This window comes from Carcharodon carcharias, chromosome 1, assembly GCF_017639515.1.
Source record: "Carcharodon carcharias isolate sCarCar2 chromosome 1, sCarCar2.pri, whole genome shotgun sequence".
NCBI lineage: Eukaryota > Metazoa > Chordata > Chondrichthyes > Lamniformes > Lamnidae > Carcharodon > Carcharodon carcharias.
The window spans coordinates 215,893,956-215,917,092 of NC_054467.1; the positions used below are offsets into that span (position 1 = coordinate 215,893,956).

Sequence of the window (23,137 nt, forward strand, 5' to 3'; positions counted from 1 at the left end):
AACCAGAAAAGATGAGTAAGAGAAAAATAAAGAGGGAGAAACTGGGGTATGAGAAAAAACTACCTAGAAATATAAAAACAGACAGTAAAAGCTTCTACAAGTACATAAAAAGGAAAAGAGTAGCAAAAGTGAGAGCTAATCCCAAATATGGTGAGACTGGGAAATTAATAATGGGAAACAAGGAAATGACAGAGACTTGGAGCATATATTTTCTAACAGTCTTCATGGTAAAAGACACAAAAAGTATCCCAAGAATTGTACCAGCGCAGGGAGCAAAAGGAAGGGAGAAACTTAAAACAATCACTATCAGTGGAGAAAGGATACTAGGAAAACTAATGGGATTTAAGGCTGACAAGTCCCCTGAACCTCATGGCCTGCATCGTGGGGTCTTAAAGGAGGTGGCTGCAAGGATAATGGATGCATTGGTTATCATCTTCCCAAATTTCCTAAATTCTGAAAAGGTTCCAATGGATTGAGAAAACTGCAAATGTAACATATCTGTCCAAGAAAAGGAGACAGAAATCAGCAAGCTATAGGCTAGTTAGTCTAACATCTGTCATTGGGAAAATACTAGGTCCATTATTAAGGAGGTAGTAGCAAGACATTAAGAAAATCATAACACAATCAAGCAGTCAACATGGTTTTGTGAAAGAGAAATGGTGTTTTGACATATTTATTAGAGTTCTTTGAGGATGTAACAAAAGGGGTGACTAAAGGGGAACCAGTATATGTAGTGCATTTAGATTTCCAAAATAATTTGATAAGGTGCCACATAAAAGGCTACTGCACAAGGTCAAAAATCATGGTGTTGGTGATTTATTAGCATGATTGAGGATTGGTTAACTAACAGGAAACAGAGTCAGGATAAATAGGCCATTTTCAGGTTAGCAAACTGTAACTAATGGGGTGCCACAGGGATAGTGCTGGGACCTCAACTATTTATGATCTATGATCATGACTTCAATGAAAGGACCAACTGTAATGTAGCCAAATTTGATGATACATAGATAGGTAGGATAACAAATTGGGAGGAGGATACCAAGAGTATGCAAAGGGTTAAAGGCAGTAATTGGGCAGATGAAGAATAATGTTGGAAAATGAGCGGGAAGAACATAAAAGCAGAATGTTATTTAAATGGAAAGAGACTGCAGAATGCTGCAGTACAAAGGGATCTGGGTGTCCTTGTACATGAATCACAAAAATTTAGCATGCAGGTACTGAAAATAATTAGGAAGGCAAATGAAATGCTGGCCTTTATTGCAAAGGGATGGAGTATTAAAGTAAGGAAATCTTGCTATAACTAAACAGGGCATTGGTGAAACCAAGCCTGAAGTACTGTGTACACTTTCAGTCTCCTTACTTAAGGAGGGTTATGCTTGCATTGGAAGCAGTTCAGAGAAGCTTCACTAGGCTGATTCCAGGGATGAAGGGATTGTCTTATGAGGGAAGATTTAGCAGGCTGGGCTTGTACTCACCGGAATTTAGAAGAATAAGAGGATATTAAAACATATTAGATTCTGAGGGGGCTTGACAGGATAGAACTGAGAGGATGTTTCCTCCCGTGGGGGAGTCTAGAACTAGAGGTAACAGGTTAAAAATTAGGGGTCTCCTATTTAAGATGGAGATGAGGAGGAATTTCTTCTCTCAGAAGGTCATCAGCCTTTGAATTCTTTTCACCTGACAGCAGTGGAGGCTTGGTCATTGAAAATGCTCAAGGCTGAATTAGATTTTTGATCAACAGGGGATTCAAGGGTATGACAGTCAGAAAAGTGGAGTTAAGGCCACAATTAGATTAGCCACGATCTTACTGAGTGGTGAAGCAGGCTTAATAGACCTAGTCCTGCTCCTATTTCTTAAAATCTTATGATTTAAGTTATTTATGTCGTTATAGGATCCTTTGATCAAAGCAAGTACAGTCCCCAACACTTATATCAGGGGTGTTGACATTAACCCAATTTGCCTCCCATAATAAGGGGGTTGCAAATCATCAGAGAACATACAAACAAATAATAAAAACAGAAAATGTCAGAAATACTCAACAGATCTGGCAGCATCTGTGGAGAGAGGGCCAGAGCTAACATTTCAGACTTCAGGTCAGCGACCTTGCATCATTTTGCTTTCATATGAGAGGAAGCGTCATGTATCTTTGTTCTCGTACTTTAGCGAATCAACTGAAAATCAAATCATGTTGCTGAAACTTTGGTGCAGTGTCTCCAAAATGTGGAGGCAGGCAGAACTTAACAGTATTATCCAGTGACAAGTTGTGAACACTGACATCCCTGGAGGAAAATACAGTAAAACTGGAAATTAGAATACTGGTCCGACCTGGTCTTGTATACCTGAAAATGGAACACCAGTAAACTGGGAAATAACAGTACTGGTCCAAACTGCTTTTTCCTTCTGGGATAATGAATCTTTCCACATCCCATATCTCCTCTCTGGCCATGTGTTCCTTATCACTACCAGAGACTTTAGTTAAGTGGAAAGACTGGAGAAGTAGCAGTTATTCTCCTCAGAACAGAGAGGATTAAGAGGAGATTTGATAGAGTTGTTCAAAATCATGAATGGTTTTGAGTGAGTTAAAAATGGTTTCCAGTGGCAGAAGGATTGGTAATGAGAAGACACAGATTTATCATGATTGCCAGAGAACTGGAGGTGACATGAGGGAACTTTTTATTGTACAGCAATTTATGCACTACTTAAAAGGTTGGTGGAAGCAGATGCAATACTAACACTCGAAAGAGAATGAGATAAATACTTGAACTGAAAATATTACTGGGACATGGGGAAACAGCAGGCGGGTGGGATGAACTGGATAGCTCTACCAGAAAGCCTGTGCAGGCATGATGGCTCAAGTGGTGAATTATTCTATGAACTATAATAATCACCATTGCCCAAAACAGCCAGCATGTTTTAGGTTGCTGGAAATATAAACTGTTACAAGTGTTAGAAGCTGTACATTTGTAATTGACTCCTATAGTATGGTAACGGCAAATAGTTAGCCTCATTTGCCCAATATTGGTGGATGGACATGATAAGTGGGGACAGCAAAAGTGGAGTGGGCAGGGGGAGAAACTGTAACTGTGAAAACTAAACAAATAAGGGAAAGAACTCCTCGACTGCAATTGAATATATTGCACTTGATTTTGCTGGAGTGGGCATCCCGTGGCATGCCCCATTAATTTGGATTATTTGTGCACATTTTGCCCACAAAGTTGCTGGAAGTGTGAGCTGTTAATAGTGCAGTGAGAGTAACAGGACATCTGGAACCTTGGTAAACAATCAGCAAATAGTGTATCTCCTTTTTAACAATGAAATTTAAGGATTGAGAAATAACAAAGAAAGAAGGTGAATTCAATGTCAAATCAGGTACAGAATGAGAAAACAAAATTGGATTAAGAGAAAAAAATGTACGTTTATAAGATCTCCTGAAATAATTCAAAACTGAAGAAATTAACACTATACAGTTATAATTCTTCAGCTTCTGGGCCAGAGCGATTGATTAGTAATCACTCATAACTATCACGTCATTAAAAGAATACTTACAGTATTAATTACCTGAAGGCTAGAACACGAAGGAGAGGAAGTTTTACCACAGGTATACAAAGCCCTGGCTATATACCACATCTGGAATTACTGCACATTAGAAAGGATATATTGGCTTTGGAAGGAGTGCAGCGCAGATTCACCAGAATATAACCAGCATTGCAAGGGTTAAATTTATGAGGCAAGATTACATAAACTAGGTTTATAATCTCCCTGTAACATAGAAGGTTAAGGAATAATTTTATTGAGGAATTCAGGATCTTGAAAGGAATCGAGAGGGTGAATCGAGATCATTTTTTAAAAAATCGGCTGATGGGGGAGTCTAGGACAACGCGGCAACTTCAAAATCAGAGCCAGACCATTCAGCAGGAAAATCAGAAAAACACTCCATAACGCAAAGGGTGATTGGAGTGTATATTTCTCTCCTCCAAAAACGCAGTAATGTTAGTTCAGTTAGTAATTCTAAATTAGAATTTGATGGACTTTTGCGAGCCAAAGGTATTAAGAGTCAAGACAGGTTGATGGAATTAGAATATAGATCTGTGATCTCTCTGAATGGTGGAACGGGCTCAAATGTCTGAATGGTTTACTCATGTTCCTCTGTTTAACTTGTGGCGAGTTTATGGGACAATTATTGTGCCAATGCAGAAAAATCATGAAAATTGCTTGACAGTTAAGCAAGACTTGCCTTTTGCGCAAAGCTAACAGCTGAGTTGTGCAAATCAGTAAGCAGATTGCGGTGATTTGCAATTCATGGGGTGTGTCTTCCTTGATGGAAGCTATAGCTGATTTTCACATAAATAATGGTGTGCATCAGGTGAGACATCTTATTTTTTTCTGCAAATTCTGGTCCATTATTTAATTCCAGCTAAGTTTCACTAAATCATGAGAGAAACTCCACAATTATAATCTTCCTCAAGTCACACAAGCAAATAGTTTCAAATACTCCTAAGTATCACCTTTCAAATAGAATCATTCACAAAACCACCTTATCAACTCAAACCAATGACTTCATCAATGTGCATGAGTACATCAGAAAATTCTACAGAAAGCTCTTCCAAGCTTGTGACACACTCAGTGGGCCATGATGCCCTTCAAACTATGTTTTTATTCCTTCAGTTTTCCACGGCAGCTAATGTGTCTAATGTAGCCTGAAATGTTGACTTTCAACATGTGCACACTGAGTTTAAAAATGAAAATTGCATTGAGATGAATGGTCTTTATTTTCTGTCTTTATACAGACTTACAGCAACAATTAAGTAAATGCAATTTAAATGAGGATCTCTTAGGCTATACTTCAGGCAATAAGCTCACTAAAGCTGAACTGAACAAGATCCTATGCAAGTGAAGTGGACTGGTCCTCTGGGAAGTGGGGGAGGGGCAGGTACATTAAAAAATCTACAGAGATACTATAGCTGGAGCTTATCAATGTTCACCATCGCAGAAGTAGAAAAGCAAACTAATTTAAAACTATTATACCTGGTGCATAAAATTAGCCAAGGCTTTAATACAAGTTAAATTTAAGAAAACTAGATACAGCAAACTATGTAATTTGACAGTTCCAAGAGAGAATCCCATTTTATGCACTGAAAGGAGCACCAGCGAACACTAGATTGAGAACCATTTTGCATTAATAATTGACTATCAGTAAGCCACCCTATTCAGTCAGCTGCTGACTCAATCCATGCTCCTCTCTTGCTCTGAAATGAAATCAAGTCAATGAAGCATATGGTATACAATGATGAGCAATGCTGTAATCATAAAAGAAAAACTGTGGAATACAATTAACCAACTGGAAAATACTCCAGTCATACAATTCATGGTTTCATGTATTCAAAATATATTAATATTTAATTATATATACATCGTTGGTTCACTTCACTATCTGGTAGCACAATATTTTTATTTTTAATCAGAGGGCAGTAAACATGTTGAAATTCTGAAAAGCTCATTAATGCTGGAGAATCGTCTATTGATTTCTCTTGCACGGTTTCCATCCTTTGCCCAATAAAAATCTGTGATGATGTATCATTTTGTTAATCCATCAGAATTGTTATTTAGGGTTGTAAAACCAGAGCATTAGACCACGTGACTATATAGTTTGTGCACAGAAATAATAAATTCGCATTTATACAGTATCTACCATGTTGTCTTGACGTCCCAAACTGTTTTACAGCCAATGAAACACTTCTGAAGTATAAGCAACGTTGTAATGTATGAAAACGCAGCAGAGAAATTGTGCACGATAGGTTCACAATCAGATGGAAAACCATATAATCGGTTTTCTTGGTATTGATTGAGGGATAAATGTTGATTCCCATGACAGCACCCCTACTCTTCTTCGGATAGTGTCATGGGATTTTGTATCTCACAAATTTATTTAAATCCAGTAGGAATTTTTCTACCCTGCCTATTTCCAACATTATCCCAATCTCTGGATCTGCCTTAGCTTATCTGCTATTGAAACCTTCATCCCTGCTTTTGTTTTATCCAGAATCAACTGTTCTAATTGTCTCATGACCAACCTTCCATCTTTCACCCTTTACAAACACCAGTTCTTGTATCCTAACCTGTACCAAGTCCTGCTCATCCTTCACTGTTCTTCTCACTGAGCTACACTGGCACTGCTCCACCAATAACTCAATTTTAAATTCTCATTTTTGTTTTAAATACGTCTAGAGCCTTGATCATCCCCATCTCTGTAATCTCTTCCAGCCCTACAACCCTACAAGAGCTCTGCATTCTTTCAACTCTGATCTCCTGTGCATCCCCATTCTTTTTTTAAAATCTAGTTCTTAAATGCCCCAAATCATCTTAGTTGCTCTTCTCTTTCTGTCATGTATCCCCATCCTTAATGATGTAGAATAATTTTAATTGAATGCCAAAAAGCATTTGACAAAGTTCCTATATTGGGACTAGTTGCATAGTTGAAGGGTTATATAGCAGATTGCAATTTGCTAAGACAGACTAAGAATTTGCTCAGCAATGAAAGACAAATGATGGTGATCAGTAAAAATGCATGCCTGAAAAATGAGTAACCATTGATGTTTACTGAGTCCTCTGATAATGTCAGATATTTTATGGCAGAGACCATACAGTATTGTGTTTGTTGATGACACAGCTATGTGGGCAGAAAACTCGCAAAATAGAGGCAGGTTATCTTCATTCGAGTTTCAGCATAAAGAAATAATTTCCATAAGTGTTGCATGATGTTGTGCCCCATTTACTACCACTAGATAATGTGACAATTGCTAAATCCCTGCTTTATCAATTGCCGCATGACTGACGACCTCAGATTACTGCCCATTAAATTCAACACCACCCTTGCTTGTGTTACATATTACATTTTCTGTGGATGAGCAATTTTGGCCTTTTCATCAAATTTGTCTTTTCATTTACTCTCTTCAAGATCAACATTCCACATTTTCCTGTCACATTGAATCCTACATAAATCACAACATCTTGCTGTTTTCCTTAACCGTTTATTTGCGTCCCTTGCTTTGGCATCATGGCAGTCAGACTGCAGCTCATCAATGCAAATCAGCCATCTTGCTTTTCATTACTACCACTACTCCCTGTCCTTGTGGATAGTTTCACTCTTTTCACCTTGCTTCAGTGTTGGTATTGATTACCTTCCTCTATCTCTTCTTTCCACTTTAATTTGAACCGTGAAGGATTGAATGTCGACTGGACAGGTCCAGGCCCACTAGAATTCATCTTCTGGTTCCTCCTGTTCCCGTTGTGGCCACTTACTTTCCATCCACTCAATCTGCTGAGTAATTATCTTCCAGAAACATTTCCTCCCTTTTTATGCTGAGGAATGGAATCACCTGCTTCTCAAACTTAAGCAAAAGAATCCTTTGACACATGACATACCTTGCATAAGTATCCTCCTGGATACTTAATAGATCTAGAATATCTTACAGTATGCATGCTACACTAATCACAAGTATGGCGTTTTTAAAACTTTTTCATGGGATGCAAATGTCACTGGAACAGCCAGCATTTATTCCCCATTCCTAATTGGCCTTGAGAAGATGGTGGTGGGCTACCTTTATCAACCGCTGCAGTCCCTGTCGTGTAGGTACACACACAGTATTATTGTTGGTGGGGGACAGGGGGCAGGATGGTGGATTTTCAGGATTTCGACACAACATCAGCAAAGGAACAGTGGTGTAGTTCCAAGTCAGGATGGTGATGTACTTGGAGGAGAATTTGCAGGTGATGTTCCTGTGCATCTGCTGCCATTGCCCTTCCAGGTGGTAAATGTCATGAGTTTGGAAGCTGCTGTTGAAGGGAGTTTGGAAGGTGCTGTTGAAGGAGCTTTGACAAGTTGCTGCGATGTTTCTTATTGATGGTACACACTGGTGCTAGTGTGTGCAGTTGGTAGGACAGTGAATATTTAAGGTGTTGAATGGGGTGATCAAGTGGGCTGCTTTTTGTCCTGGATGGTGTTGAGCTTCTTGAATGTCATTGGAGCTACACTCATACAGGCAATTGGAAATTATTCCATCGCACTGTTGACTTGTGCCTTCTAGAGGGCTTACAGGCTTTGGGAGTCAGGAGGTGCGTTATTCACCGCAGAATTCCCTGCCTCTTAATTTGACAACTATTGTGCAATTCACAGACATCATTCCTAGAACTACTTTTCTCATTTACATACCTCTCATCTTGTAGGTTTCAGTGATATCATCCAAACTAATCTAAAATCTGTGGGTCTACTTAGCTCTCATTTAAAAATTGCATCTTATTTTAATTTACTTTGACAGAACACATTATGAAGATCCTTGACATTCAATCTATACTCCATTTGTGGTATTTTGCGTAATTCACTAAGGTCATCCCTTTGTGGGATATAAATCATAATCTATGGTCCATTATGTTTCTTCTATTTACACAGGGTCTGACACATTATACCTATTCTCAAAGTATTTGATGCTGATAGTTTCCAAGTGGTAATTAATATCCTTCACATTGATGAACACATTGATGACCATGTGAAGAAAATTGAAAAATGATTAATTATAAATTTTTCCTAATAATTAGAAGCAACTATTACTCAGACTTAGGGATAAGATGAGATATTAGTGTCATAGAACTCATGAATGATGACAGTGCTCTGACTTGAGGGGACAAGAATAAGGCGAGGCATGATAAAAGGACACTAAAATATTTACAAACATGGATAATGTACCGTATTATGGATAGTTTTGATCAACATTCATACATTCAAGGACAGCAACAGGAATGATCCCTAGTGAAAAGCAGAAAAACTGAAGCTCTATCTGCTAGAGGGAAGAAAGTGAACAAATCAAACCCAGAATATTACTCCAAGATCCATCAGACCAATGAGAGCAGAAGATACAAGGTTAATGAATGACACAGCACTTTGAAAGTTATTCACTGGTTGTGAAGCACTTTGCGAAAACCTGAGGATTTGGAGGCATACGAGATATTTTCCTTTACTGACTGAGGCATAGAAGGTAACATCAGGGAGGGTATGCTTGAAGTGTGTAAAACATCAATTAGACCACAGCTAGAGTACTGCATGTAGTTCTGGTCATCACATTACAAGAAAGATGTGGTCACACTAGAGAAGATGTAGAACAGAATTACTATGATCTTGCCAGAAACTGAGAACTTTAGCTATGAGGAAAGGTTGGATAGGTTGAGGCAATTTTCCTTCCAATAGAGGAGGCTGAGAGGAGATTTAATTTAGGTGTATAAGATTGCGAGATGGCTCGATAGAATGGTCAGGAAGGGCCTACTTCCCTGAGCAAAGAGGTCAATAATCAGAGGCATAAATATTTAGTAATTGGCAGAAGGATTGGAGGACTTGGAGATACATCGCTGTTTCTTCACTGTCGCTGGGTCAAAATCCTGGAACTCCCTTCCTAACAACAATGTGGGCATACCTACAGCACATGGACTGCAGTGGTTCTAGAAGGCAGCTCACCACAACCTTCTCAGGGGCAACTAGGGATGGTCAATAAATGCTGGCCTGCCAGTGACACCCACATCCCAGAGAATGGTGGGGATCTGGAATTCACAGTCTAACACGGTGGTAGAGACAGGAATGCTCACTGTATTTAAAAAGTACTTGGATATATACTTGAGGTGCCATTAAGTACCAAGAACTGCAAGTGGAATTTGGCTGACAAGCTCTTCTTCAGCTGTCACAGGCAGGATAGACTGAATGACTTCCTTCTGTGCCATAAATTTCTATGATTCCTTAAGTGTACATTCCTTGATGTGAGAAAACATTTCTTAACTCAAGGGGTGACAAATGTTTGAAATAAGTGACCAAACAATGCAGAATTTGAAGTGCCTTTCATGAACCAAGCACTGAACAACCAATGTATCAATTTTAAGTGCACTGTTGTGTAAGCAAAGATAGCAGCACAGTCTCACAAATAGCAAATAAATAAGCAGTTTGTTAAGGTGTTTTTGGTAGCGTTTCTAGAGGGAGAAATAGTGGCTAAGGCATCAGGAGAAATCTTTTTGCATCTCTGAATAGCACCAGGGATCTTTTACATTTATCTGAGAAAAAAATTGGGGTTATAGTTAACATTAGTCTGGAAGACAACTCCTCTTGACAATATAGCATCCTCTCAGTGTTCACTACTGCGTCAATGTTACGTGAAGCATGCAGTGGGGTTTGGTACACACGTACTGTTGACACAGCAGTAGCAGTGCTACCAACTAAGCCAAGTTTACCAGCATCAAATACATTAGAAAGGAGGTACCTCATTTCTCAAGTCAGCATCTCAGGTGGCTTATCCTGTCATATGAAAGTCGTATTCGAAGACTAGAAGCATTAAAAATACTCACTAGCTAGGCTGGGTGAATAAGAGGATGAGCTTCAGTCAACCTTCTGACAGGTCAGAGTTGTGCTATTGAGCCACAGCTATGTGTTTAGGTAGTGAGAAATACTTATTATCCTCAATAGCATCATCTGCATTTTAGTGAGTCGTTTAACTGAGTAATTCACCAGAGGTTGTCTACTATATACCTCTGTCATCTCACAAAGACAAAGGAAAAAAAAAGTCAGGCCTATCATTCCAGCTAAAATTTATTTACAAGATATAGAATTACAAAGAAAAAAAATAATGTAATAATAACATAAATGTTTAACTTGAACACCATGCTCAATGTACAAAATCCTAAGTATCCTTTCCAAAATCTTTTACAATGGTTGATGATTGTAACATGGGCATACAATAGAAAGAAATGGCTGAAAATATAGAGGACTGGAGTAGAGGGAACTTTATCAATACCTATACTGCTTCACCCTGGCTTTTTGCTATTCCAGAGCTTTCCTTACACAGCCATTTAGCAATTTTATAGTGTGTGAAGATACCAGCATACTTTCTTGTCATCTAAAATGTCTCTCAGATGACTAAACTGCAAGTCAACAGATAGTTTCAGACAATAAGACACTGCAAGCACATCTACAGTTAGCAATTCAAAGACCTGAAGTTATAGAAAATGCAAATGGCTGTAAATATAGACCACCTGATTTACATAAACCCGTCCCGCACCTCCCTTATAACAATTTATCCTGGACTCAGTTTGTATATTTAGCTTTATCACACCTACACAAAACAACTTCTGTTTGGAAAGTATCCAATGGAGCTCCACTTGAATGGGTAATTTATTGGCCTAAAACTTCAAACTGTAAAATTCTCTATAATCTCACTTGAAGCAAAATGAAGCTTTACATCAATCATAAACAATTTAACATAAATAATTGAAGACTTAAAATTCTCAGTTGTTAAGCTTCTGACCAGCTTTTGACTGCAAACGTCATATAATATTAGCAAAACAAAAACAGAAGTACCTGGAAAAACTCAGCAGGTCTGGCAGCATCGGCGGAGAAGAAAAGAGTTGACGTTTCGAGTCCTCATGACCCTTCGACAGAATTTGTTCTGTCGAAGGGTCATGAGGACTCGAAACGTCAACTCTTTTCTTCTCCGCCGATGCTGCCAGACCTGCTGAGTTTTTCCAGGTAATTCTGTTTTTGTTTTGGATTTCCAGCATCCGCAGTTTTTTTGTTTTTATATATATATATATATATATATATAATATTAGCAGATATTCAAAGTGAGAAGTACGTACTCACCAGTGTCCATCTGCCAGACATACACCGATCCATCTGAACACCCCACTACTAGGTAATCATCAGAAGGTCTCCACTTGATAATTTGAATAGGAAATAGATGCCTCGATGCCAGCATTATGCACTTCTTGTCTCGAAGGCTGAGAAGACCCACGGAATGGTCGCTAGCGACCGAGCAGACACAGTACTGAACTCGAGACTATAGCCAAAGCCAATAAGAAAGAAGAAATTTTTTTTAACATGAGGTAGATGTTTTGATTTGGAAACATGTTCAGTGAAAATACCACTTTGTTTTTTGAATAAGACAGTGGATTGCAAATTCATTAGATTAACCTTACCATAAAATGCCAACATACAATTGCATATAGATTAATTAAACTTAGTTTCAAGAGAATAGGAAAGGATGAGATTCAATTGAGGATACCAAAAACTACTTTTAGAACAGCAATCGGTGCACTGTTCAAAGTGCAGACTATTCCAGTTGCTCTCCTAGTCAGCTTCCTACACACTGTAAATTTCCAGCCATTCAAAGCTCTGCTCCCTCTACTCTGCCATACCAATTCCCATGTTCAGGCATGATGTGATGACCCTGAAAGGAGACAAAGCAGATTTACCAGAATGGTTCCAGGGATGAAGGATTTTCGCTACAAGGTTAGGGTGGAGAAGCTGGAGTTGTTCTCCTTGGAGCAAAGAAAATTAAGGGGAGATTTTATGACAGGTTTAGGCAAGGTACACAAAGAAAGACTGTTTCCATTAGCATAATGTTCCTAAAATGCATCAGCATTAGAACCAGGGAACACAGATTTAAGGTTTTGGGCAAGAGATACAGGAGTGATGTGTGGAAGAACTTAGTAAGTGGTAATGATCTGGAACTCACTGCCTACAAGAGTGGTGGAAGTAGACAATGAAGGATTTCAAAAGGAAATTGGTTGGGCTCTTTAGGGAAATAAATTTACAGGGCGACAGGAATAGAGCGAGGAAATAGGTCTGACTAGATTGCACTTGAGAGCAAACATGGACTCAATGAGCCAAATGGCCTCTTTGTGTGCTGGTACGACTCTGACTCACGCATCACCCGTCCTTGCTGACCTACATTGACTCTCTGTGCCCTGAACACACCTTTTAATGCATCTCTGTGCTCAGAGCCCTTCATGGCCGCACCCTTCTGTATTCTCTTGCTGTCCTACATTGCCCTGAAAACACTTCATTTGATATAAAAACTGAAAATGCTGGGAATACTCTGAATATCTGACAGCATCTATGGTAGGAGAAACAGCATTAAAATAATAGGTTGATACCTTTCATCAGAACATATGAACAAGGAACAAGAGTAGGCCATTCAGCCCATCGAGCCTGCTCCACCATTTAATAAGATCATGGCTGACCTGCTAGTAACCTGAAATCTACATCCCACCTACTACCGATACTTGAACCCAATGGCTTTCAATAAATAAAACATTCTACGCAAGTTATTTACAAAAGGTCCACTCAGCACCTGTGTGCAAGGATTTCCACTAAATATACAGCTTTCTATGACTGTTAGATACTTGTTTGTGTGCCTTTTGTAAAATAAATTTGGTCTAATGTGATGATTATTTGATCTTGAAAACTCAAGGATGATTATATGAAAGCACAGGTTAGACTTGGTAGTTAAAAAGTAACAAATAATGTCTTGTTCATTTCTCAAACATGTTACTATCAAGAACCTCAGGGTAGGAGGACTTACGAGTTACCCATGAAAGTGGGCTAAGATATGAGAACCAAGGACCCAGCACTCCAAAAGACATGATATTTTGTAATATATGTAGAATATTTATTTTATATATGCCATTTTGTGTTCACAACAAAACAACAGTAACAAATTAGAACTGAAGAGATGGAGAATGTAAAAGTCACAAGTGACTAGAAAACTACTAATGAGAGACAGCCAAGGACGGATAGAAAAAATTCCTGCAACATCAGTTAGGAAAGCTACCCATTTTTATAACACTAGGCCAGGCCTCCAAGCTTTTTGTAAAACTCAGTTTGGGACCAATAATGTTTTGTATAAAGTAGGCAAAGTTTGAGATTCAAGACACTTGCCCAGTGAATAAAGCCACTACATTCAACAGGTTTTGAACAAACAGAAATAAACTTTACTATACAAGATCAGAAAGATAAAACAATTTACAATATCTTAGTCAAACATTCATGGTAAGTAAGAGGTACATGCGAATTAACAAGCAAACTGTGGTTGAACACACATTACACAATAAATGACAGATGCAACCAAGACAGAGTTCATGGATTTTTCAACAATCCACCCAGATGTCAGTAAACACTAAGTCAATCAATCTCATTTAAGCTCTGTCTCTCTCACAAGGAATCCCAATCCTCACCTTCGAAGATTCAACCTGGGAATTCTCTCCAAAAGTTGCTCCAACTTGGATGGCTTCAACATTGGTCAACCTCACAGAGTTTCAAACCCATCTCCTGGGATTCCATTCCCCTGGATTCCCAAGTCTGCACTCAAGCACCAACTCACAAGCACAATTTCAGCTCTTGGGCTGCACCGAGCAGAACACAACTGCTCCAAAAGGGTATCATCATCCCAACGGCCCACAACATGGAATCACCAATCTTCTGCTGCCTTCTTGGATCTTCAAGGCTTCTCCTGAGTTCTCTTCAATTCCCAGATTCAGACTGCATCAATGAGGGCTCATCTTGCAGTTTTTCAATCTCGTCTCCTGAGATTCCGTTCCCCTAGATTCTTGAGCACCATCAAGCACCAACTCACAAGCACTACTTCAGATCTCTGGCCAGATCTTAAACAGAACACGATTGCTCCAAAGGGGTACCTTTGCCTCAATGGCCTGCAGCATGGAGTCATAAACGTTCCGCTGCCTTCTTGGATCTTCAGGATTCTCCTGAGGCCTCTTCAGTTATCAGGGCTTCACTCGAGGCCTCATCCCTTAAAGCCTGCTAACCACAGCTCTTTTCCAGTTTGGAGCCTATTTCACTGTTCTCTTTTTTACCTCAACTTAATGAGGACCTGTCTCTGTCCCTGCCTGGGACTTCCTTTGGTAACCTCTCCCTGTCCCCTGCTTGGGGCACATGTCAGCAATGGCACTCCGCCTCTGGTTGCCTGACACAGGATTTTGCATTATCTTCATTCTGCACAAGCACACTAGGCCCGCAGAACATAAAAATTGTAGAACTGTGAACGTGGAGCCCATTCCTGGTCTGCACATGTGCAAAAGCTCCAAGGTTCATCAAGAGTTGAAGTTCCTGACCTTAACTCTCAATGTTGACTTTCATAACGCAATAAACAAAGGAAATATATTAAATTAGACCATTTCTGTGAATAAATGTAATTTCTAAATTTACTCAATATTTTTGTGACATTTACAAGTATTGGTTTCGAAACCAGTAGCCTAGACTTCGATTTTTCTCCTCCCAGAACAATTGAATGGTGTTATCAAGTGCATCTGTGCACTTTCAACATGTGTACAGTAGTTTTCAGAATTTCCTGGCATGATTCAGTAAGTCTCTCTGTACTATGCAAGAGAATGCTTGCCCTCATTCTGTGTCAATACATATCTATTTTAGTTTTTTGTAAAGTATTTTGAAACAAACTCTAGCCTGGATTTACTAAATTTAATTTGAAACAAGTTTCATATTTTAAAACCGCTCCTTCGATTGTAAAAATAAGCCCCAAAAATGGTTCAAGAAGACGTTTGTTAATAAAAATCCAAAAAATGTCTGACATTTCTATAATGCCTTTCATGACCTCAGGACATTCCAAAGTGCATTACAGTCAATGAAACACTTTATGTTAGGTTTTTCTGACAAACTTAAATTTTACAGCAAAAGCTGGATAAACTCAGCAGGTGGGGAGTTAACATTTTGAGTCCGTATGACTCTTCTCCAGAGACTCAAAACATTAACTCTGTTTCTCGCTCCACAGATGCTGCCAGCCCTGCTGAGTTTTTCCAACATTTTCTGTTTTTATTTCAAATTTTCAGCACCTGCATTATTTTGCTTTTATATTCAATTTTACAGCTGTCAGTTTCTTCCGTTTGCGGAATTTTGTAAGATACAAATACAAATTCTCAAACTACTACCGGTGGGATTTAAATTTGCGTTCTCTGCATTATTAGTCCAGAAGACTAAATTACTAATTCAGTAGCTTACGTTACATACGAACATAGGAATAGGAGGAGTCGGCCATTTGACACCTCGAGCTTGCTCGGCCATTCAATAAAATCATAGCTGATCTGGTTGTGGCCTTAACACCACTCTCCATAAGACATACGAGCAGAAATTAGGCCATTCAACCCATCAAGTCTGCTCTGCCATTCAATCATGGCTGATAAGTTTCTCAACCCCATTCTTATGCCTTCTCCCCGTAACCTCTCCTGCCTACCCCAGGTACCCTTTGGCTCCCTTTTTCGTCAAGACTCTATCTATCTATCTCTGCCTTAAAAATATTTAATGACCCTGTCTCCACAATCTCTCTGGGGGAGAAAGTTCCCTAGACTCATAACCCTGTAGAGAAAAAAATTCTCATCTCAGTATTAAATGAGGGACCTCTTATTTTTAAACTGTGCCCCCCTAGTTCTAGTCTCTCCCATAAGGGGAAGCATCCTTTAGGCATCCACCCTGTCAAGTCCCCTCAGGATCTTATATGTTTCAATAAGATCACCTCTCATTCTTCTAATGGAAACACGCCCAATCTGTCCACCCTTTCCTCATAAGATAACCTCCTCGCCCCAGGAATTAGTCAAGTGAACCTGCTCTGAACTGCTTCCAATGCAATTAAATCTTTTCTGAAATAAGGAGACAAAAACATACACAATACTCGAGATGTGGTCTTACCAATAACATATACAACTATAGCAAAATGTCCCTACTTTTCTATTCCATTCTCCTTGCAATACAGTTTGATGACTTTATTTAAGCAGTTTTCAGTATTAATGTGAACAGATGAATTTATTATGACACTGTAAAAATACAGACAGGACAAATCTAAAATGTCCGTGTGCTCTGTTCCAATTTCCCCCACTGTCTAACCCTACTACACCTGATAATTACACTTATTCTGGACTCCCAGCTGTAATGCCACAGCAGATTGATTACAAGAAATGCTAAACACACAATTCAGTCGGGTGCAATTCCTTGCTTAAAAGGTAATTTTTGAAATCCGTAAGGCAATTATTTTTAAACCCACTGAAAGCTCAGTATAAACTGTTGGTCTCAAAGTTAGATGTTGTAATTTTTTTCTGCGCACTTAATGCTACAAGGTGTATGTCTGAATCCTAGGCCATGGCACTTCCACAGAAATTGTAAAAATGCTCATGTTTTTCCTTTAAAATTTGGGCATCAGGGAAAAGAATCACATGCAAAAGAAAGCCCTCGTTATGAGTGCATTTATAGATACCCAAGTGACTTGGATCCCACCTCTGAAAGCATGCCTTTGTACTTTCAAGTAAAATTGGATAGCTGGCTTTTCATAACCCTTTGATAATAAGAGCTGTAGACATTCAGGGAAACAAAATCCCCATTGGCCAATCTAAATGGAAAGTTGGATCTAAAACCACTCTGAACGGGTTATCCCTGGGGACAAAGTCTCAGTCTCATCAAAGCAAATTTTGTAGTTGGAATACAGACCTTGGATTATGCTAGGTTTTATAGACAGTGACACAACTTAATTTATTTACATTAAGATGTTATTTAAAAAATCTTGTGTAATGCCAGAAATTCCACTTTTGCACACTGCCATAAACAACAGCTCTATCACCATATCCTAAATGACAAAGGCAAACTCTAGCAGAGCGAAAGAGAAATTCTGAAGTGCACATTTCATACACTCCCCCGGAGAAGAATAAATGCCCATAATAAAAAAACTAAAAAAAAAATTATCCAATTGAGTGCCTTCTCAGGCTACAACAGCAAAAGACTTTTAGACACAAGATGGGTGATGATCAATAGATGCTGCGTAAGCTAGTTGCACTATACAGTTTGAAAATGTATATGGCAGCCTTAAAAGTAACAGCTGCACATTTCATCTGCAGAACAAACACATACAATTGATGCAAAGCAGACTGCAAAATATTCCTAGGTCTCCAAATGACAGAAGATAAGTTTTTCACAAGTGTAACAAAAATAACAACCCCTCAAAAATGCGAAGAACTTATATCAAGTCTATAGCGTACCTCAGGGATAGGAAGAAAAATCAATGCACCAAGAGGTAAAAATTATAGATGCACATGAAAAGGAAACGAACAAAAAGAGGACAAGGGTTAGCGAGGACAAAGATATGGTTCAAGAAAGGAATTATGAAAACAGGAAGGAAAGATACTAAGGATAAGGTAACTAGGGAGAGCATTCCAATGCTGGAAGAAAGTGGCCACTGCAACTGAGTGGGTGGAGGGGAAGAAACTGACTGCAGCAAATGCAAAAATGTATTTAGAATATTATGTATTAAATGTATAGAAATTAATATATAAAAATAAAAATGCATAAAAATTAATATCTCAAGCCAATTACACCCAACTGATAATTATCGAAATACATTGTTATAATTATTATGAAGTATAACTTCTATATTGCTGTTTCATCAACAGTAGACTTTTTGTTCACAATATGATGAAAAACTCAATAGCAGTGCTGCTTTGAAGAGGTAAATGTGAAGTGAAATTTCCTCTGAGCTTTTATGGACTCTGTTTTTGCAATCATTCATGGGATGTGAACATTAATCCAAGTCCAGCATTTATTGCCCATCCTTAACATTTTTGTCCATCCCTAATTTCCCTTGAGAAGGTGATGGTGAGTTGCCTTCTTGAGCTGCTGCAGTCCATGTGCCCATATGTACACCCGTAGTGTAATTAGGAAGGGAACTCCAAGATTTTGATCCAGCAGCAGTATTTGAACAGCGACATAGTTCCAAGTCATGGTGGACTGTGGCTTGGAGGGGAGCTTGCAGGCGGTAGTGATCCCATGTATCTGCTGCCCTTGTAATTCTAAAAGGTAGAGGTCAAAATACTGCCGAAGGAGCCTTGGTGAGTTACGCCAGTGCATTTTGTACATGGTACACGCTGCTGCCACTGTGCATCGATGGTGGAGGGAATTAATGTTTAAGATGCTATATAGTGTGCCAATCAAATGAGCTGCTTTGTGCTGGGTGGTGCTGAGCTTCTTGATTATTGCTGGGGCTGCACACGTCCAGACGAGTGGAGGGTATTCCATCACACACCTAACTTGTGCCTTGTAGATGGTGGACAGGCTTTAATGAGTCAGGAGGAGGGTTACTCTCTGCAGAATTCCCAGCCTCTGACCTGTCTTGTAGCCACAGTATTTATATGGCTGGTCCAGTTCAGTTTCTGGTCAATATTAAACCCCAGGATGTTGACAGTGGGGGATTCAGTGATGATAATGCCACTGAATGTCATGGAGAGATGGTTGAATTTTCTCTTGTTGGAGATGGTTATTGCCTGCCACTTACATGGTGCTCAAAAGAGGAACGACCAGGTTGGGAAGCATTGAAGGTTTTGCTAGACCAAGGACTCAAAGATAGAGATGAAGTAGCAGTTGAACAAATCATCAGCTGCAAAGGCATTTGGTCAAAGACTAAGCAGTTAGGAGCTTCAGAATACAATTGTAATAAAATTGCAGTACCTGCTACAGAAGGAGGACTACCAGACAGCACAGAAAGTAATTTGAGATTTTGTCCATAAATTAATTAATAGGGACTCTATCCTCCAGCAACCTGGAATTAATTATTTGCATGAACAGCACATCAGAGGGTGGTTGTCAACTTGCTACCTTGATGATCAACTAAAATTTTATGTACATTTCATCAGTCACCACATGATTGTTTTCACAGAGGCCATTGCGAAAAGAACTTTCAGCTGCGATATTCATGACCATCATATTCATGTTTTCATACATGTCGCTGAACTCATCATTGGCAAATTACCCTCCATCATCGTTCAGAAAATTTGTAGATGTACCAAGTATGGTTTCTACCCATTTCTCCATGATTTTCTTGATAATAATTGTTTGTGTTACTAAGTATTGCTGCAGAAAGTCTAAATCTGGTCAACAGGTCAAGAAAAATTGTAGTATGAAATTATTTCTGTCCTTGTTCCGCACCTTTAGATCCATAGAAATTACCTTGTTAAAGTCACCTGCCAGTGGAAGACTTACAACAGAACATGGTGGAATCCTCTGATTTTTTTTTTGCACAGATGTCATGCTTCTTACTACTCTCTTTAATAAGCTTTGCATACTCATCAACCATCCCTACATTTTAGTCAGATTTTTAAACTTTGACAATTGTCTATATAACTTTAAGACAAACTGTTTTTCCCTCTGATTCTGATCACATGATGCTATGCTCTGATGAGAAAAATCAGCTTTTGTTGAAGAGATATTATAATGTGCTCACTGGTAAGTTGCCAATCCAATAACTTTCCAAAAGTAATTGCCTTATCCTGCTCCATGTCAAGTTTCATTTGTGCCTTTTTCTTAGAAGGTTTTTTCAACAGCATTGATATCACACCAGAGACTATATCAATACTTATAAAACGACTTATTCCAACTAATTTACATGGAATTACAACTCTCTTCAGTGACGTCAATGCATTATCACCAAACCTAAAGCAAGTAGAACTTATAAATTCCTTAACCTTGCAACGATTATTATTTCAGCCAATCTGTTCCATGTACTGTTGAAATGCAAGCACTATCTAGTATTCATCACAGCAATAACGCTCCTTGTGATCAGTATAATTTATTAGTGTTCATCATTATCTCCATCCTTTTCCTCAGAATTCTCTGCATCATATGTCATTTTGAGGATCCTGTCTCTCCATGTCATATCTAAAGCCTTTTTTTTAATTCATTCCCAGGATGTGGGCTTCACTGGCTGGGCCAGAATTTATTGCCCATTCCTAGATGCCCTTGAGAAGGTGATGGTGAGCTGCCTTCTTGAACCGCTGCAGTCCATGTGATGTAAGTACACCCACAGTGCTGTTAGGAAGGGAGTTCCAGGATTTTGGCCCAGCAACAGTGAAGGAACGGCGATATATTTCCAAGTCAGGTTGGTGAGTGACTTGAAGGGGAACTTCCAGGTGGTGGTGTTCCCATCTATCTGCTGCCCTTGTCCTTCTAGATGGTAGTAATCGTGGGTTTGGAAGTTGCTGTCAAAGGGGCCTTGGTGAACTCCTGCAGTGCATCTTGTAGATGGTACACACTGCTGCTACTGTACGTTGGTGGTGGAGGGAGTGAATGTTTATGGATGTGGCACCAATCAAGCAGGCTGCTTTGCCCTGGACAGCATCAAGCTTCTTAAGTGTTGTGGGAGCTGCACTCATCCAGGCAAGTGAGGAGTATTCAATCACACTCCTCACCTGTGCCTTGAATATGGTGGAAACTTTGGTGAGTTACTTGTCGCAGGATTCCTAGTCTCTGATCTGCTCTTGCAGCCTCAGTATTTATATGGCTAGTCCAGTTTAGTTTCTGATGATAACTCCCCAGGATGTTGATAGTGGGGGATTCAGTGATGGTAATGCCATTGAACATCAAGGGGTAATGGCTAGATTCTCTCTTGTTGGAGATGGGCATTCCTGGCACTTGTGTGGTGCGAATTTTACTTGCCACTTGTCAGCCCAAGCCTGGATATTGTCCAGGTCTTCCTTTTGGACATAGACTGCTTAAGTATCCAAGGAGTCACGAACGGTGCTGAACATTATGCAAGCATCACCGAACACCCCCACTTCTGGCCTTATGATGGAAGGAAGGTCATTGATGAAGCAGCTGAAGATGGTTGGGCTGAAGACACTACCCTGAGAAACTCCTGCAGTGATGTCCTGGGGCTGACGTGACTGACCTCTAACAACCACAACCATCTTTCTTTGTGCTAGGTGTGACTCCAACCAGTGGAGAGCTTTTCTCTGATTCCCATTGACTCCAGTTTTGCTAGGGCTCCTTGATGCCACACTTGGTCAAATGCGGCCTTGATGTCAAGAGCAGTCACTCTCAACTCACCTCTGCAGTTAAGCTCTGATGTCCATGTTTGAACCAAGGCTGTAATGAGGCCAGGAGGTGAGTGGAACCCAAACTGGGCATCAGTGAGCAGGTTATTGCTGAGCAAGTGCCGCTTGATAGCCCTGTTGATTCCCCTTCCATTACTTTACTGATGATCGAGAGTAGACTGATGGGGCGGTAATTGGCCAGGTTGGATTTGTCCTGCTTTTTGGGATAGCCAGATAGATGCCAATGTTGTAGCTGAACTGGAACAGCTTGGCTAGGGGCATGGCAAGTTCTGGAGCACAAGTCGTCAGTAGTATAGTTGGAATATTGTCAGCACCCATAGCCTTTGCACTACCCAGTGCCTTCAGCTGTTTCTTATTATCACGTGGAGTGAATCAATTTGGCTGAAGGCTGGCCCCTGTGATGCTGGGAAACACCGGAGGAGGCCGAGATGGATCATCCACTTGCCTTATGTTTTGCACTGAGGTGCTGGGCTCCCCCTTCATTGAGGATGGGGATATTTGTGGAGGCTTCTCCTCCAGTGAGTTGTTTAATTGTCCACCACCATTCACGACAGGGCTGCAGAGCCTAGATCTGATCCGTTGATTGTGGGATCACTTAGCTCTGTCTAGCACTTGCTGCTTATGCTGTTTGGCATGCAAGTAGTCCTGTGCTTTAGCTTCACCAGGTTGACACCTCATTTTAGGTATGCCTGGTGCTGTTCCTAGCATGCCCTCCTGCACTCTTCATCGAACCAGGGTTCCTTGGATTGATGGTATTGGTTGAGTGCAAGGATATGCTGGGCTATGAGGTTCCAGATTGCGTTCAAGTACAATTCTCCTGCTGATGGCCCAAGTGGCTACTGGGCCACTCTTGGTGATGGGCATTGAAGTCCCCCACCCAGAGTACATTCTGCTCCCTTGCCACCCTTAGTGCTTCATCCAATTGGTGTTCAACATGGAGGAGCACTGATTCATCAGCTGAGGGTATTAACTTGCCCATGTTTGACCTGATACCATGAGAGTTCATGGGGTCCGGAATCGATGTTGAGGACTCCCAGGGCAACTCCCTCCCAAATGTATACCAGTGTGTCGACATCTCTCCTGGGTATGTCCTGCAGGACAGGGATGGTGGTACTGTCTGGGGCATTATCTGTAAGATATGATTCCGTGAGGAGACTATGTCAGGCTGTTGCTTGACTAGTCTGTGAGACAGCTCTCCCAATTTTGGCACTAGGACAACTTTGTAGGATCGTTCTTGTTTCAGGTGCCTAGGTTGATGCCAGGTGGTCTGTCCAGTTTCATTCCTTTTTGAGTGGCTTGCCAAGCCATTTCAGAGGGCATTTGAGAGTCAACCACATTGCTGAAAATCTGGAGTCACAGGTAGGCCAGACCAGATAAGGATGGCAGATTTCCTTCCCTAAATGGTATTAATTAACAAGGTGAGTTTTTACAACAA

At 40.0% G+C, this 23,137-nt stretch overlaps 1 protein-coding gene across 5 annotated transcripts in view; it reads right to left on the reverse strand.

Annotated features, from left to right (window-relative positions):
* LOC121280757 (WD repeat-containing protein 7) overlaps window positions 1-23,137 on the reverse strand; it is a 767,874-nt gene that overhangs the window by 593,093 nt on the left and 151,644 nt on the right. For all 5 annotated transcript variants that reach the window (XM_041192924.1, XM_041192931.1, XM_041192938.1 and 2 more), the window contains one exon: window positions 11,669-11,864. In XM_041192924.1, coding sequence (XP_041048858.1) covers window positions 11,669-11,864 — 196 coding nt within the window. The remainder of the gene's footprint in view (window positions 1-11,668; window positions 11,865-23,137) is intronic.